We start from the raw sequence: 19,563 nt of genomic DNA, 5'->3' as shown, positions 1-19,563 counted from the left end.
GTGCTGTACAGCAGCAACCACATGCTCTCAAACATAAAGCCATGGTAATAATAAATGGATACAGGAGATATTTTAACCAACTCCCTAAGCAATGGCATGCTTATAATTATTTACCTATATTCACAAGTGAATCCTGCACAATATTAAAAACTGTCCTCCGAAAACTTAACTGCCATGTTTTTCCATGTGTTTTTGTACTGGAAAGAGGCAAATAAATGGAGAACTTTAGTCACTTCCCTTCAGTGTTTGAAATCTAACAGGCCCAAAATACACTATACACTATACATTATAACCTCCTATTCATTTTTACTTTTCTAGCAGTCATGGAAGAATTTTACGTGATGCCAGTTGGAGAAACAGGGTGGAAATCTGTCTGAATGATGTCATAAGATAAACCCATCTTCACTTTCCTGTAATTATTTCGATTAGGTCTGTTCGCTTGACTACACTAAGTTTTAAAACATGTGATATTTTTCCAGATGGAGTAGATTCTCAGCCAGCAATGAGTTGGAGGGGAGTATTAATATTTTGATGTTGCTTTTGGCGGAAACTGCCCGGCAATTAAGAAAAATGCCCAGATTAACACATACCTCAGGGTAAAATGTTCACTTGACATATATAATGGCAAGAGTTCTTTAAAACTGAGGTTACGAATTGAACCAGCCTTATGGTCAGAGTCAAAATTCTGCTTTCAGATAAATAACGGCAGAACTGAATTTGATAAGGGTGGGAGAGGTTGTCACACTGCACCCAAACCCGGAGCAGGCCTTCAAGGTTATGAAGAGTTCAGGCCATTGTTTTTCCCAGAATGTAATACTTTCCATTTCCATTCATCTCACACCAACAGCCAGAATCTAAGCAAACCAAACGTACTGAAAATTTCTCTCAACATTCTTGATCCAACTAGCAACAGGAATTTTAAAGGAAACATTGAGAGAAAGAATATTCTGAGGCTATATTCAGCCCATGAGGGTAAACTTCAAAGCTTCAGAAAATGAAGTTAACAACCTACAGGGTAATGTACTTAATTTGAGTCACTAACCATATATTAAAGTTAATTAATGATTTTATGATGACCATCATTTTTTAAATTTCCCTATTTCCTCCCACCCAGAAGAGATAAGAAAACTAATGAGTTAAAATCACAGGTGATAACCTCTAAAATTGTACACCTAGAGGCTCGACTATTAATTAAATAGCAATTCATTGTGCACACACACAAAAAAACAAAGTACTGTGTTCAAATACTAAAACAAACATCAGACTTATTTTTTCTTCTTATGGAAACAGCATGAGCTATTCAAACTTTAATGCTCTCTGCTTCAGTTTCTTGGACAATGTTAGTAGTTTGGACTAGGAATGGTGACAAAAAAAGTTTAGAAAGTCTGAATATAAGCCATGTCTTTCCACACAAAATAATGAAATCATTATTCTCTTTTGGTAATGAGATGCAGTAAAGCAAACTAAATATTTTTTTTCTACAACATACTAAAGCTAGGTCACACGAAAGCCATTAGATCTCAGGCTTTAAGATACAAATACATATTATACTTTTGTTCTCCAGATGTAATATTTAATAAATCTTTATTAAAGTTGAAGATAAAAAAACTAAACTTCTTCAAATTTTAGCACACTGTGGGCTATGGCAAATTTATCTGTAATAAGAACAATGACAAAAAACTCAAATTTGGCCAAGTAAACAAATTACCTATTTGGTTGAAAACTAATGTGGCTGTATATCCATACAATGTAATCAATCAAACGTCCTGCTGCAGAGAACCTCTTTAACCAGTACAAATCTAAAATATGCTAGTCATCCTGTTCCTGTTTCAAAAATTAAACTGTATCAGCGAGTTATCTCTGAACTACAGCAGTTTAAAGGTTTGTCATTCCTTGTGGCTGAAGAACATTAATATTACAAAATGCAGAAATCTTACAGGTGACAACAACAACACACATTGGGCAACACGAACAAAAGAAACTCACAATGGGTCAGGAGTCAGTCTGGCAGCCTACAGACATGTTCTGCACGGTCTATGCGATTCTCTCAAAAACTGGAATGATTTCCAACATACCAAAAATCTGGCATTGTTACCTATGTTTACAGATGCTTTGAAAAAGCAGAAAACCTGGCCACATGGGGCCCTAGGTCCTGCACACCAACCTCAGGAGCTGAATTGCTGCTGCTGCTTCCAGACAGCACACGTACTCTCTGGTTTGGTACAGCCACCACCAGTGCTCTCATTCCTAACTCGCTTCTCTCGGTGTCACGATCTGCCTGACTCTTCTAGGCATCTGAGTTTTCAGACTTTGCTCTAAATAAATCCAATGTAAAGTGTTTGGTCCAGTCTCCACCCAATGGTGTTTCCATTTCATCTCCAAAATAGTTTCCCGCCTGTTTGTTACTAGTGTTCTACTTTCAGTGCTAAATCAATTTAAAATATAAACCAAACTGATGACTGTAACTATTACTGGATAATCGAAAGCTTACAAACCCCTGGATCAAGGGGTTGCCAGGAATACACACTAATTCCATCCCAGTGAACCAGTGAGGTTTCCATATTGAAAACAGCCACATAGGCCCACGCTGCTCTTGTCCCTTGGCACCGTGGGGCACAGGGACACTTTCATTTATAACTGGGTTTCTTACATTCACTAGATGACGAGGATGTTCAAACTCCACATGTGTCCTGGTTAGAGAGCTTGTGTGCCCAGAGTAAAGCCCTCCATTTAAGCTCCCATTCATGATTCCACTGACTCCATTAGGGACCTTATGGTGAAGATGGGAGCAGCCATTGCTGAGACTTCCATTGCTTATGAAGCTTCCATGAACATTCCCATTTATCCGGTTTGTTCCAGGCAGAGTGGTGTATTCCACCATTTGCCCATTAATATCTGAACCTTGGTAGAGGTATCCTGGAGGGTCATATTCTGTTAAGAGAGAACAAAAAAGAAAGAAAAAGATGCTGAATAGGACAATCTTCTTGCTTAGGAGTTTGATTAACAAAGGCCCTAAGAAATTATAAATACATTAAAAATAAAACACTCTAAAAGTGTTCAGTTAAAGCCTACTTGTGAGATATGCTTTAATAAAGTAATTGCTGTGATTTCTTTTACCTTGTGGAGGTTAGCTAGGAACTTTGAGTTAATTATGACTGTTAATGGGAAGACAAATTAACCAGAGACCAATTGCTGAAAGAGAATTAATAAATTGTGGAAGCTGAAACTATCAACGTACTGGCAACACTGTTTAAACTCCCGTATATACGTCAAAGTGCTGACAGCAATTGTTATAAAGCAACAACAAAAGGCTAACTATAGGTAGGATAATTCAAATAGCAACAAATAACACTTCTCAGGAAAAGGAAGGAGTGATGTCTACATCCCCTGACTATTCATATAGTTCCTCGATTATTAGCGCCAATTTCAAAGTTGTTGGGTACTAAAGGCAAAAGGCTAATTATTCCATTTCCTAATAGTGAAAGCACTTAAACAGCTGCCTCAAAATTCTGATTTCCAGAGGCACACCTACCAGATATATTTAGAAAATATGAACTATCCCTTAGCAAACACAGTATCTAAACTGTAGATGATTTGTTGTCAGTTTTGATAAATTCTTCAAATGTATTAGAGCACACCAAGACTGGGTTAGGTGTCCTATTGCTGAACTTCTTGCACAGGTGTGTTGTCAGTGTACCTGCTTATCTTCTCCACGAAACTATGAACTGTGAAGGCAGAGGCCACGTTTCCTTTATTTACTTTCTATCTCCATCATCTACAACAGTACCAGGCACACAGAAGCCAGTCAATGAGTACCCTTTGAATGAATGACTGAATGAACACTGCTATTATAAATTTCCATCGTTAAACATATTATCAAGTCACCAAAAACAATGACTTTCACCAGATTCATCTGCTCTGGCAACCAGATTAATACTTTTAATAATTCAGCACACACACAATTAAAGTCAATGATATTAAAACCACTTAGGAAAAAACCCATTTAAATGATCTCTAACCCATACAGCCTGGCACCACCACCACCACCACCTCTCTCCCTGCCTATCTCCTGGAACGCACCAAGTCAAAAATAAATCACGTTTTCCCCCTCTGAATTATGAACTACAAAGGGACCTTCCATGGGAACTGGCTGACAGAAGCTGGAAGTGCCTGTCACTGCTGCTGTTTTCTTTTGCTTTTCTTCCATTCTCCTATTTTGGGGCCAAAATGAAAACCAAAAAACTTCCTCCCACTAAAGATGAAAGTCTCTGCTTGAGTTGATGATCCTATTTTATAACAGCTGGAGGAATAGGATAGGTGGGAACGTGAGGGGAAGAGAACTGGGGAAAGAAGAGGGAAAAGGGTTCTAAATCACGTTTTAATGCAGTGCCATCAGTGACTGTTCAAGTGCTCCTACTCCTAGCTACATTTAGGGGGAGGGGATGGCACTCAAGCAGTTTTGGTACCTCAGGTCCCGAGACAGGAGGACCATGTTATGTTAATTTGTGTCATTCAGGGACAGTAACTTAGAATAAGTCTTCACTACCTTCCTTTCCATCACGCCTTTTCTATTCTCTGCTGACAAGATTTGTACAGTATGAAGGTGTTCCTGGAGCAGCTGCAAGGCTCATGCTTCAAGCATTCATCCTCTTTGGTGGTCCGACAAAGCAGGGTTTCCCAGCACCAAGTCAGCTGTTTACTTAGAGACCAGCTTAGCTTTGGCTTTCCTGTTTGTTTCTCCTGGGCAATTTAATCTGATGCTCCACTTACTGTGGTTGACAGCTGAAACAGTTTTAAAGTCATCTCCCCTGAATAAATAGTAGCGAATGTGTTTTATACCATGACACTAATACACAGCAGCGTCAGAAATTAGTATTTATCCTGACAATATTTTTCTACCCATCTTTCTGGAAAAAGCGAAGCAAGTAGGTCGGAGTGACTTACTCTGAATGGTATTCTGCTGGCGGTTCTTCCACAGGCACATGGCAATGAAAACCATGAGAATGAGGACCATCACACCCAGCACGCAGCCAACGATCAGGTACAACATGTCGCTGCTCCTGGCAGGGCTGGTTGCAGGCCCAATGTTTCCTCCGCCCCCTGAGGCATTTGGAGGCGTACTCAAGTCTTTGACAGGATACTCAGAAGCTCCAGGAACACGTTTCACTAGTTGAAATATAAAGGAAAACATGATGTCAGAGTGAGTACAGACTCGATGAAACCGTTTACTCTCTGAAGGAGGTCTGGTTAGGAAGGCAAGCCAGTCTGTTTACACTTGTTACTGAGATGATCTGACCACCAATGAGTCACAAAGAGGGCTCAAAAAGTTTCAAAATCTGATGTGCCAAAGTTTTAGTTCACAAGTTCTTAGAGAAAACATAAGATCAGAGAAGCACATGCACTTGTTCTAACCCAAACTGCTATACGATTATCGGCTCAATTTGCTTATAGGAGAATCCCAATGAGTTAAAATACAAGTATTTCAAAGTTGAAATAAAAGTATTTCAACTTACGGATGGGACAAAAACTCCTTTCTATCTGATATACTTTAAGCTGAATAAGACTCAGAATTATATATTTTATGCCTCTACCATATGCTTAATATTAGAAGATATCACTTTGTACTATTAGAACAATTATATACAATTCCAAAAACCTCACACATAAATATTAAGCATTCCAAACCCCAAAGACTTCTGGAGTTCACATAAATGCAGTACTTTTCCCTAGTTCATTGGTATAATAATGATAACAAAAACTAGTAACAGGTGGGACTCAAACCCCATTTTTTTCTGTCCCCAAACCACATGCTCGTCCTGCTTTAAATGTCATAGAAAAGCACTGGGGCATTAACGGTTGACAGTCCAGTCTCTGGAAGCTGGCTGCCCCGGTGTGTATCCTATTCCGCCACTTATCCTCAGCTGTATGGCTTTAACCTCCATGAACCAGTTTCTGCGTGTGGAAAACGGGGATAATGACAGCTCCATCACAAGGTTGTAATGAAGGGTAAACAAGTGAATCCACATAGAGCAGTTGGAACACAGCCTGGCACCTGGCAGTGTTCAATCAATTTTGTTATGATTATTACTTATTATACTATATTTCACTTATTATACTATATAATTATACTATATTATACTATATACTATACTATATTATAGCACCTGGTAACCCATAGGAGCAGAGTGGGCTTTAAATAAAATCTAGTTCAACAAACATTATATTGGGTTTCAATTTTCTAGCAACTTTACTCAGAACAGAGCTGGGAATCTATAAAGGAGAGGCCACCTTTCAAAGGAAAGGGCTCTTCATCACTGAAAGCTGGGTGAATACTTGGCAGAGGCTCTAAAGGAAATTTCTACTTCGGGTGGTATGTTGCATTAAACAATTCTCAGTTCCCTGCCAATTCTAAAGAAAACAAACAAGTTTCTGAGGCAAAATGGATGTTACACATCGTACATGAAAGATCATGATTACTCACAGGGAAGTCCTTCAGGTTTATTCACTCTTTATTTACTCTTAATTTATTCATCATTTTACCAAGCTTGATGATCTGGTTGCCAACCTCTTACTAAAGTTAAAAACCCTTGAGGTGAAGGGTGAGTGACACAGACCCATTAGCATCAATACGAAGAGACAGCTCAGAGCGTGAAACAAAAAAGGTGATGTGAAAAGCATTAAGAGAAAACAAAGAACTAAGGAAAATTCTTGACAGTCTGTGATTTTTGAGGGCAGTGGGAATGGCGGGCCTCAGCACGTCGGTCATTCCTGAAAACCTTCATGAATTACTAAAGATAAGACAGTCACTGTTCACAAGAACCTTGAGTCATTTCAAGAAATTGTATTTAATACATTGTACGTAAACAGGCTAAGAATCATATAATACATTTTAGAAAGTCATTCAACATGAACAGTTTACATTGTAAAGAAGTTTTTTCATTTTGCACTGATCTGCAAGTCTGTAGGTAGGACCTTTTATTCCCCAGCAAAGTCAATGAATGAGGAAATACTATTACAGACATAGCTATACCATAATATTACTTAAACAGTTACAACATTGCTGTCTGTTTTAGGCTTTGCCTGGCTAGATTCTTAAATGTTTTGGGGACAGAGATAGCAAATTTCATTTTTATTTAATTTTGCTCTGTATCACAGCACTCTAGAGGCAAGTAACAAATGCCCATTAACACATCAGTGTCTGATATAAAATGCACTTAAATATGTGTTAACCAAATATTCAATTTGGTTATTCAATTCATAGTCTAAAGGTCTATGCATGAGGTCTGACAATTAAGTTCACAAACTTGTTGCCATGATGTTACTAACCTTTTTTGATATCAAAGGGGTTATTCATTATGAATCTGTACCAAATGGACAAACAGTTAACCAAGTTTACTATTTTGGAAGTGTTGAAAAGGTTACATGGAAAAGTTAGAAGACCTGAAATTTTTGCCAACAATTCATGGCTCTTGCATCACAACAATGCACCAGCTCACACAGCACCAGCTGTAAGGGGAGCTTTCAGCCAGGAAACAAATAACTGTATTGGAACATCCTCCCTACTCACCTGATCTGGCCCCCAATGACTTCTTTCTTTACCCGAAGAGAAAGGAAATGTTGAAAAGAAGATATTTTGATGGCATTTAGTACATCAAGGGTAGTACGACAACAGCTCTGATGGCCATTCCAGAAAAAGAGTTCCAAAACTGCTTTGAAGCATGGACTAGGCACTGGCATCGGTGCATAGCTTCCCAAGGGTAGTACTTGGAAGGTGACTATAGTGATATTCAGCAATGAGGAGTGTAGCATTTTTTCTAGGATGAGTTCGTGAACTTAATTGTATGATCGTGTATGTGTATGTGTATATGTTGATTTTATATGTTGATTTAATATGTGGATTTTGCAAAAGAATGACACATGATGTAGAATTAAAAGATGGGACTAAGTCTTGGCTTTATAATTCAATCTTCCTGAGCCTCAGTTTCCTCATTTTAAATCGGGATAATAAAATCACCTGTAGCAGAGGCCCATTCAACAGCCTGCTTCTCCCATGCTAGAAGAACCCCAGTTTTATCTAGATATCCACTGAACCCCGCAGGACGCTGGAGTAGACCCTGGTCCATCACCTGATCCCAGGGAGTGACTAGAGGGCATGTGACTGAGTTCTGGCCAATGAAACAAGGGGAGGGGAGAAAATCTAGGGCTCTAGGAATTTGTCCCTGGTTCTTAAAAATAGACACAAGGAAAAAAGTCTCTGTCAGATTAACTGAGACTGGACTTGAGTGCTTTGCTTTGTAAATATCTACATTAGCTGTTTCCATTATTCATTTATGGTATCTTCTGTTTTTAAAGATGGTAATATTTCAGTTAATCTATATATGTAGGCAGAATTGAGAACTTCAATTTAGAATTAGCAACTGCTCGTTCCGAACTTTACTATACTTAATTAAACACGTAGTGTTACACATATGTGTCATTAAAGAAACACCTTAAACAAGCTGCACTCATCCTTAAAATTCTTATACTTGTTTAGTATTCTAATTCTCATGACATTCTCAGAAATTAATCAGCAAATATTTCTATTCTTTTGATGGAGAAAAAGAGAAGGGAAGTGACTTATTCAGAGTGACACAGAAATGAATACATATGACTGATGCTTATGTAAATTAGTTTTTAGACAAGTGCTCTAGAGAACATATTATACTTTCTGTTAGGACACTCTAAATGTATGCACCTAGGAAACAGTCCAAAGCAGGATACTGACCATTTATAGGTAAAAACACTAACAATCAGGAGGAACGATAAAGAGTTTAGAATTCCAGCACTGTCCAGGGAAAAAGCACCAATTCTCACCCCTCTCCTACCTTTCGTTTCACAGATCATCACATTACTAAACTCGCTTTCTCCTCCTTCGTTGAAGCACTGCATTTTAATGTCATAGGAGGTTTCTGGCTGCAGATGCCCAATCATGTGCCACTGCTTTGAACCTAGAAAGGAAAATAAAAGATAAAGTTCACATACTGTACAACCTAAATGATACTGTCAAAATAATTACTTAATAATTCCAAAATGAGGTTGGAACACCTGTTACCATACAGTTTGCACAATAAAAACGTACTTAATATAAGTATGTTAGTAATGCACCCCAGATAAACAGCATTTCTATTACATGGCATAAAAAAATGATAAAGAGATAAACTGAATTAAAGCTATTCCTGTGTGTTGGTAGTAATACTTTGTTTCATTACAAATAATTAGTGGCGAGTCTTAGGCAAAATACATGTTAATTCTATCCATATGTTAAAAAAAAATAACAAAAAAACCCCTCAAGTCTTTTGATCTTCTATTTCAGTCCAGCAAGTCAATCCACTCTGTCCACCCACCAGGAAGCAATACTGTATGTGAGATCAGCAAATGGTGCCTTTCCCAGAACAAGTGACCATTTATAAGACAGGCCTTAGCGAAACTCTCAGTTGTTGTAATGAATGTGACATAAACTGACATATAAATAAATGCCTGAATAAATGGTCAAAAATAATCAAAAAGCAAATCCGCTATGGAAAACTCTTGGCTACTGCTCCCACTATTTCTTTTCTTTTGGGTCAGGGTCTCCAAACCACACAAGTATCTCTAATAGAATTATTCTGTTATCCATGGCACACAGCCAACATTTCATTTAGAAACACTCCTAAACTGAACACTCGAGCATAAATCACTCTCCATTTTTACTTCCATGGACTTGCGACAAACTTTAATAAACAGGACACTTCTGCCAGATTTAATTAACTCTTCAAGCACCTTTAATCCCTCTTAGAAAATACCTCTTCAAACTGTTTCCACTGTTTCTTAGAAACTCAACTATACCACCAACTGATTTAAGAATTAATTAAGGGCCGGCCAAGTGGCTCATTGGTTAAGAGTTGGCTTGGGACGCCAGCTCTGAGCATCAGGGCCCCAGTTCAGATCCCATATGAGGGCCAGTGACGCTGTGCCCTCTACAAATAAGATGGTGAACAACAGCTTGACCTGGGACTGGACTGCTGTGAGTTGCTGGCAACGGCATAGGCTGCAGCGCTTGCTGCAGTGGGCTGCCATAAGCTACTGTGAGTGGCTGGCAGCTGGCATGAGCAGCTGGCAGCTGGCGTGAGCTGCTGTGAGCGGCTGTCCAGTGGCCGGCGACCCATCTGCCTCACCTGGGAAGAGCGCAATGTTAATACCAACATGGGACAGTGAAGTGACGTCCTCCACAACTAGACTGAAGAACAAAAGGACAGCAACTTGTCTGTTCCCCTTCCCTGATTCTCCAACACTGTTCCCCTCCCCCAATTTTCCAATAAAATCTTACCAAAAAAAAATTAAAAAAAAAAAGAATTAAAGGAGAAAAGAAATAAAACCACACATACAAGTCAGACCTATTTGGCTGACGGGACCTGATAGCACCAGGTTCCTTTCCAATTCAACACAGACAAAAATATTTCTGTTCGGAAGCATAGCCCATTTTCCAGGTCACCAATACAAAACGCCTCATTCATAAAGACCCATATTTTATAAGATAGGGATTTTATAAGATAGAGAACCTGCTTATTTTAGGACCAAGGGTCTCTGAAAGGCTCAATAAGTGAGGAAATCTATGCCCCATTTATAAATGCAAAGAGAACCTCACAAGAAACTTGACTCAAAACCTGATTAAGATTAGAATAAACCTATTTCTGAATTCTAAAATCTTTCTTAAAAACTAATTTTTTTCTCTATCCTTAGGTCTTTTCTGGCCCAGCCCTACACTCACCTAACTATAAACATTCTCTTGAATAATTACTGTATTAGATTTGAAGTTCTCCTTTCAAAAAATGTAATTAAGTTAAACTTCTAATATGTTACTAACAAGAGAAAATAGTTAAAATAATACATATCTTGTTAGATTAGTATTCCATTGCTATGGTAATTATTCCAATGGTTAAAATTACAGTAAAAATTAGCAGAGAGAAAGAGTTTTTACTGACCATTGATGAATAAGACAACTAAGTGCATTATTAGGTTTAAAATCAACCAAATGTATCCTTTACTTAACAATTTTTTTCTCAAAGGATATTTTAGAAAAGGTGAGAAACCAAAGCACAGACTTAAAAGATCAGATGACTAATTACTCTGATTTATTTGGAATTCAACTTAACTTTACAAGACAAACATATTCAGCACAAGAGCACTGCTATGCTAGAAACGCTTACAGTTTATCTAAATGTGGAACTTAATTCAGAAATAGGATAACCTAATATAATTGTCCTTCTCTTATTGTATCCTTTAACAATGTAATCAAGTTTCAATTTTTTTCTCAAAAGCTTAAACAATTTTGAGTCAATATACGTAAGTAACCTAAAACTTAACTTTAAAGACAGCTTTACATACAAAAGATAAATACTTTTGTTCATTGGTTTGGGAGAACAGGCCAACAGCTTCCAACTGCCACAAAAAGAATTTTAAATGCATAAACTTGAAAATAAGGAGTAAGCAAATTACACAGCACAGTGAAGCCCACTTAAATGTCTAACTGCTCCATCTATTACGTTTATAAACAAGTTCTCTGTGAACCATCAGGCAAAACTCACATTCACAGACCCTACTGCTGGATACAAAAGCTCCTTTAAAGTAATTTCCCAGTTCCACACTCAATATTCACATCACACAAGCTCATAAAAGTTCAAAAATTTAACTAGAGAATATAGTTAAAAACTGTTTACCAGTGAATATTTCTAGAGAGGAGAACTTAGGAAGGGTAGGGGAGAGTGAGTGAGTAAGATGGGGGAAGAGAAAGAGAGAAGAAGAGGAACAGAGACAGAGTGGGATGCTCTTTTTATTTATATTTGACTTGTTTAAAACTATTTTATAACAAATGTTTAACCTCTGTTAAAAGATTTTAAAAATAAAAATCTGACAGTCCCACTCTCCCAACGCAGCTAAACTAAACTGAACATCTAGGTAGAACTAAAATGTCTAACAGTCACAACAATTCTTTCCATTTCTTTTTAAAAATAGCCTTTTTATGAAGTAAAATATGCACACGAAAAAGTACCCATAACTGTACAGCTCACTGAATGTTCACAAACTGAACATGATACCAACAGGTCAAGAAAGAGAAGATTACTGGCACCCAAACGTCCCCTTCATGCTTCTTCCAGTCACTTCTCCCTCAAGACAGCTAATATCTTGACTTCACAGAATTGGTTTTTTTTTTAAAGATTGTTATTCGGGAATTGGGGGAAGGGGAACAGACAAGTTGCTGTCCTTTTGTTCTTCAGTCTAGTTGTGGAGGACGTTGTTTCACTGGCCCAAGTTGGCTCCATCATTGCGCTCTTCCCGGGCGAGGCAGATCAGTCGCCGGCTTCTGGACAGCTGCTCACTGCGGCTGCTGGCTACATACGGTAGCCCATGGCAACCCACTGCCACAGGGGCTGCAGCCTACACCGTTGTTGACGACTCATGGCAGCCCAGCTCCAGGTTGAGCTGTTGTTCAGCATCTTAGCTGTAGAGGGCAGTGTCACTGGCCCTCATATGTGGGATCCGAACCGGGGCCCTCTGGTGTCCCAAGCCAGCTCTTAACCAACGTGCCACTCGGCCGGCCCCACAGAATTGTTTTGCCATTAATTATTTTTCCACATTTTCCACAATTCCTTATGTTTAAAGAGGATTTTAGGGACTAATTTATTTTCTGCTTTTCCAGATTAAGAAAAGAGAAACAATCATTCTTTCATTCAACAAATATGTACTAAACACTTAATATGTGCCAGGTATTAAAACTCAGATGATAAATTTCTCATTATATTACAAAAGTAATTCCATTGGATAAACATTAAAAGGAAAGCTACAATATTTAAAGAAATGTGATACGTATAGTATATTTTAAGTACTTTATTGTGGGACTACTTACAACAAAAACTACAATATGTGCAGTATTTGATGTCAAGAAGTCATAAGAAAATAACCTTGGCCTAGGGCAATTTTCTGTTAGCATATTAATATTAGCATATTAATATTTCAAAGAATCAGAAGTTGGAGTGAAAAAAAGACCTTGGAAGAAGCCTGCCTCCCAAAGGAAAAATCCCTTCTGAGATATTACCAATAGCACCTCCAAAACTAGGGAGTTTATTATTTTGTGAGAGAACCTCTTAGAAATGCTACCTTAGAGAGTTCTTCACACTATTTCCTTTTAATTGCCCATCCTCCAGCTGAGTTCCTCTTCCACGTAACAGTCCTTAAATATCCAAAGACAGCTGTCACGCTGCTTGTTAGTTGTCTTTTTTCCAGCCTGATCATCCCCAGGCATTCCATTGTTCTTTTTGGACTTCATTCATTCATTCATTCATTCATTCATTCAATGAATACTGAGCACTTCACCACTGTATGGACTGGGGATACGGCAGTGGGAAAAAAGGCCCCTTTGCCCACAGGAGGCTAACATTTCATGGGAGGACAAATTTTAAACAAATAATTTCACTCACACACACACATTTTAAACTATGAAAAATGTCTATGAAATAAACACGAAGGTCACAATTAGAAATTATAACAAGGGTATCTCATGTAAGTAAGAGGAGGTTATCTGAAGAAAAAACATTTAAGCACACAACAGAGAAAAGTGGAGTACCTATATAAAGTCTTGGGAGAGGAGCTTGAAAGGTAGTAGGTATTGTCATGTGCCAAGGCAAGACAGATTTTGGAGTACACATGGAAACTGAAAGAAGGCCAGTCAGTGTATGACAGAAGACACAATGAGAAAGGAAGAGGTGCATCAGACATGGTGGAAGGTGTAGGTGGGGGCCAGCCAGATCATGGGCATCTTCAGACCACATGCAAAGTTCTGAATTATACTTTAAATGCAGTAGAAAGTCAGTTGCTAACCCTTCACCATCTTAGCTGTTTTTTTCTCTACATATATTCCAATTTCTCAGCATCTCTAAAAGAGGATACCATGCTCAAGATATGATCATTCTAGTCCACACTTCAATGGGACTGTTGATCGAGTCGTTACTTTTAAAAATATAGCTATAAGTTGAAGTTAATTTTTATACCTGAGTCACTATTCATTTAAAACAAAACAGAAAACAAAAATTTTTTTCAAATAAACTACTGACAAATCCTATCTCCCCATACTTTTGTTAACTGACTGTCTTTATAACCAAATGTAAGCTACTATATATATTAAATTGAAAACCTTATCTTTATTTGGGAAAAATTCAAAATAATAGTAAATATACCACTTCATTTTTCACTCTATCCTAACCTGGGATGATGTTTTTCATAATATTTATAAACCCTCTCCCTCCAAAATTCCTTTATTGGGACCCCGGCTTGCCAATGGGACTTACCTTCTACAATATCCCTCTTGTAATCACTGTCATTGTCACTATCTGTTGGCCGGTAATAAATATAAAATCCTTGAATGGGAGTGTTATTGTTACTTGATGGAATGTACTAAAAAATAGAAGCAAAGACTTGTCAAAGACAAAAATAAATTTCACCTTCAAATGCATTAAGATTATCTGTGTGGTAATACTACTCTAGGTTCATTTTGTAAACATCCTTGATGGCCATTTTTAATTTAATTCAAAGGTATTCAACGGTATTTAAGAACATTTAGCTTACTGCAGGGCTAAACAAAAATAAAGCAATATATTTGATTCACAGGGTTCAAAGGCATAAAAGTACATTTGGTACCAAATGAATAAATCATGAAATGGCAATTAAGTGAACACCTGGATGAGTGCTGAGGTGATAATAATTTTATTTTTAACCCTGCCCCATTTATAATATGTTCTTTTAGACAAATATCTATTTGTCCTTCAGTTTCCCCTCTCTTAAAAGTTCAAAAATTTGCTGTTCATTGTATCATGTCACAGAACATTAAATTGATTATTAACATGGCCAAACCAGAAAATCTTCTCATTAGTGAAGACATCTTACTTACCGTCCACTTTAGCATGATCTGAGTATCGCTGACAGCTTCTGTGTACGCAATGTGAGGTCCAGTTATTGGACGGTTAGAAAAACGATTGGGGAACCCAGCCACCTGATAAGGACGAGATGCTGAACTCCGAAAACTCTCACCATAATGGTTGATAGCAATGACCCTAAATTTGTATGTTGAACCTTTTGAGGAGAGAAAAAAAACAGAGTTTTTAAAAAGCTGTCATAAGACAACTGAATGTACGATATTCAAAATATGACAATTGTGCCATAGCAATACATACTCTAAAACCTATATGGTAAATAGACTTCAACCCACTTGCCAATTTCTATCAACTAGTAGTAGCTGCTCAATGCATGGTACTCAAGATTCCAAGATCTAAATACCATGAGGATTAATGACATCTATCACAGAAAAGGAAAAAGCACGTCCGCTCTTTTTACCATCCTGTTCTAAAGTCACACCCATCAAACATAGTATTAATTGAAGTCTCTGTGCTCAAAACCAGGCTCTTTTCCTTTTGAAAGAAACAACTGAAGTGGTTTAATACGGTGAATACATTTATGAAGAGGTGCCGTGTAGCTGATGTCACTGTGATTCCACCAGGAACAGGATAAGAGGGGGCAGAAAGTATTTATTTGTATTAGATTTAAGAACTTAAAAAAAAACCCCAAAAAACCACTAAGGGTTGTGAGTTTCTGAAAATCTGAATCTGAAGAATAAACCAGACCCCTAAAGCAAGTTTCCTAATCGGTCAAAAATAACCATTGGGCTTCTAAAGACAATGTTTTCCGTCTGTAAAATGTGACTTAGCTTCACCCACATTTAAAACTGCCACCTTCTCCCAACTACACCTAGATCACGTTCCTAGACAAACACAGGCATTTGCCGCTAATGTACACTTTAAAGTCTATAAACAAAACTGGTCATGAAACTGAAACAAGTAAAAGAAAGTGTTATTTGTGATCGCTGCATTTCTCTTTTATGGTTTAATTTTTTCATATATGGAGGGAGGCTGAGTTCCTCTGCTGAACAACATTTACAGAACAAAGTGTTAGTGTTGTCTCATTTCAGTAAGACTAAGCACTGAGTATAACTATGCTGAGATGCATCATCGGCAAACGACTGTAGTCAAATAACAAGCAATTTTCCTCTTAAAATATTCATTCGTAGCAAATCATATACACACACATACACACAAAGGTGTCACCACGACACTGTTTCTACTCATTTGCAGTTAGAAGTAAGCTAAAATACAGAAATAAAGAGTGGGTTAAGTAAATTACAGTATACTTATATGGTTGATGCACAGTTATTAAAAGTTGAGTTTTTGAAGAATTTTTAATGATACTGGAAAATGCATGATATAATATGGGGAAAATGGGGTCACAAAACAATGTTTATGGCATGATCCCAGTTTGTATTAAAAAGAGAAAAAAGGTTAGAAAGAGATATTCCAAAATGTACACGATAGTTACCTCTGGATGGGTGGGTTTCAGAAAACTTAATCTCTTCTTTACATTTTCTTTGTTTTCAAATTTTTATGCAATAAGCTTGCATTACTTTAACAATTAGAAGACTATATGATTATTAAAAATATGCATCTAAAGTCAGTAAAAAAGGGAAGTTTGAATATTACTACCTGGCTCTAAACTACGAACTTCCACAGAGAGTTTGGAAGGAGGGATATCTTCTGCTGCCACAAGCCAATCACTAGTCCTCATCCGTTTATATTCGACCTTGAAGGCAGTGATTGGAGAACCCCCATTGGCCCGAGGGATCCAAGTGACGTAGACAGATGTCTCTGATGCAGTGGAGATGGTAGGCCGATCAGGGGCCTCTGGAACTAAACACAGAAAAATTCACTTCAATAACCCATGGTGTCAGAGACAAGAAGAACTCAAACTAAAAGGGATAAGTCCCAAACATCATTTTATTAATGGTTCCTCAATCTTTCCCAGGGTTGATAATATTATGACTATCTTCCTGTCCTCTGTTAAAAGACAATGAAATGGCCAAATACAGGAAATAAAAGGAAGGAAATTAAAAATAATCTATAAACTTGCAATTATCTCTGAAAAACTGAAAGTTAGTGAGTATAATTGTGTCCATCTATTTTGAATTCATGACTAAAACGTGTATTAGTAATTATTATTTGGTGTTTCAAGTCTGACTGCATTTATAATTTATAGCAAATTTTCAAAAGTCTGTTATTTGTTTTTCTTTATCAATCTAAGCTACATGAAATGCATCCAGCAAACAATCTACAGATTATTATTATATTAGCTATTACTATCTTATCTTAACACACCTCAAGGCTATAGGAATGCTACTCAAAAAAAAAAAAAAAACAGACCGCAAGTGGTAAATAGAGATAAAATTTGACTCATAAAATCAATACTGGTAATAACGGGAAGAGAGAATGCTGCTCAGGATGAAAGCAGGAAATCAGGATATGCAGTTAAAGAAGTGCTATCAGAAACCAGACAACCCACGTGAACATGTAGAAAAAGGGGGTCAGAGAGCTCACTAACGTCTAGCAGTTTTCAGTTCACACTGAAAGGGGAGAGGATGTCCTAATCCACAGATCAGATGGTCCAGACTTTGTGGAAGGTGGAAACACCAGCCATTTAAGCCATGCACCTAACTTTCTGCTGACGAAGCAATCATGTGGTTCTGGCTGGCTTCCCACGTGGTTCCTACAAGGACAGGATGCTGGTAGACTCAACCTGATCTGTAGGACAGTTACAAATAAGTATACTGCCATTCTGGTTTGACATTAATCAACTGTGAATTTTGTAAAAGTGAGTTGGCTCTCAAGAGACTGACTCTTTTTTGGCATGTTAACCTTAACCTTCAAGCTTCTAGAGCCAGACCAAGGAGGACCCACTCTGGGCTATGGTTACATAGCTTTGGTGAGGTCACCAAGGGAGTCCTGTCTGTTTAGTCTGTGCCACACTCCTCAAGTAACACCCTTTGTCTCAACACATTCAATCTGCATAAGAAAAGAACAAAATGATGCTGTATTTGGTACTTGTATGGAGAACACTGTCGCATTTAACAAACAAACTTTGCAATGGATAAAAGAGACATATATTCAAAACAGGCAACTTTGAGTGATACTTACTGTATTCCTTTCAAGTTAGAAAGCAGTGGAAACAGAATGAATAGAACTGTTAGTGAATTTCTTTTTTAATACTAGATAATCAAACAACTTCCTTACGTTGATTCACATGGGGTTAAAACTCATCAAAGAACACCACAGACCAAACAGGGAAAGAAAGTTATTAGGGGGAAAAAAAATCTCTACAGAGAAGAATATCTTCAATATCTAAAAGAAACAGCATGTGTCAGTTAAGGGACGAAAGAAAGGACGCTACACTTAGAGCTAAAATATCTGAATTTCCACAGCAGTCCTTCCACTTTCTGGATCATTCCAGGCAAGCCGCATAACTATCTTGAGTCTCAGTTTCCTAATTTGTAAAACAGATAAGTTACCATCCTCATAGGGTTGTAGTGAAAACTAAATAAATCACTTCTTACAGTTCTCTCTGCTTGGCTCCAAACTCCAAACTCATGCCAGAACTGAATCCATAATCTCCCCCTAAAAATTCTTATTACCTAGCGTGGTCAATGGGCCCTAGTTGCCCAAGCCCAGGTCACTATTTCTCCCTCTCATTCAATGTATCATTTCCCTTAATCTGTCATCTATGTTCTCCTTCTCCATTCATACCATCACTATCCTCATTATGTCTCTAGCCTCATCTTTTGCCATACCTTCTTTCCTCCTCTTTAAAATCCTTTAGGGTTCTTTATAGCTTTCAGGGACAGATTCAATTTTTAGGTACATTATACAAGGTGCCCCCCTGTGTCCCCCACTCCTGCATCACTCCCCACAGCAACCAATCACACTAAATAAAATCTCCAATCTCTGAATCTCTAAATGAAATACAACGTGTTGTTCATCTGTTTCTTTGCACAGAAGGCTGTCTTTGCCTAGAGTCTCTTTTCCTAGTTCTTCATCCAGCTGTAGCATTCTTGTCTTTGAGACTAAGCTAAGGGAGCCTGTCTTTCCACCACTTGGCTCCTGTCTATCAAATGGGTGATTCAGATCTTTCTCTTGTGGTCTCACAATACCAAGGATAGAATCTCAGGCATAATGAATCAAAACCATTGCTATGAGTTACTGTGCCCATATTACCCACTATATTGCTATTGGGTTAGTTGTCTCTATCATCCACTAGACAATAAACTTCTTGAAGGCCATATTTATTTTATCTCTGCTGTGACAGCATTTAGTGCAGTGTCCACTACTGTAACTATATAATTGATAAATGTGAAATTTAAATACTAAAAAAAAAGTCTTTTGAAGATTTTACTGCTACAGTATCTAAAAGCCATAAAATTGACAAGAGGTAGCAATGAAACTGAGTGTGACTTATAATCATTCAACTAAAAAAAACAACTAAATCTTACTATAGGTACCACCATATATATATATATATATATATAAAGATTTTATTAAGGAATTGGGGGAGGGGAACAGAGTTGGAGAATTGGGGAGGGGGACCATCCAAGTTGTTGTTCTTCAATCTTTGTTATGG

At 37.6% G+C, this 19,563-nt stretch overlaps 1 protein-coding gene across 1 annotated transcript in view; it reads right to left on the bottom strand.

Annotated features, from left to right (window-relative positions):
• CDON (cell adhesion associated, oncogene regulated) overlaps positions 1-19,563 on the bottom strand; it is a 50,966-nt gene that overhangs the window by 19,222 nt on the left and 12,181 nt on the right. The window contains exons 6-11 of the mRNA XM_019658862.1: positions 16,602-16,805; positions 14,960-15,141; positions 14,361-14,466; positions 8,865-8,987; positions 4,945-5,166; positions 2,651-2,931 (exon numbers count right to left, since the gene is read on the bottom strand). Of these exons, the coding sequence (XP_019514407.1) occupies positions 2,651-2,931; positions 4,945-5,166; positions 8,865-8,987; positions 14,361-14,466; positions 14,960-15,141; positions 16,602-16,805 (1,118 nt within the window). The remainder of the gene's footprint in view (positions 1-2,650; positions 2,932-4,944; positions 5,167-8,864; positions 8,988-14,360; positions 14,467-14,959; positions 15,142-16,601; positions 16,806-19,563) is intronic.

This window comes from Hipposideros armiger, unplaced genomic scaffold (genome assembly GCF_001890085.2).
Source record: "Hipposideros armiger isolate ML-2016 unplaced genomic scaffold, ASM189008v1 scaffold_291, whole genome shotgun sequence".
Lineage (NCBI taxonomy): Eukaryota > Metazoa > Chordata > Mammalia > Chiroptera > Hipposideridae > Hipposideros > Hipposideros armiger.
Note: the sequence above shows the minus strand (reverse complement) of the source record. Positions and strands in the feature narration are given on the sequence as shown.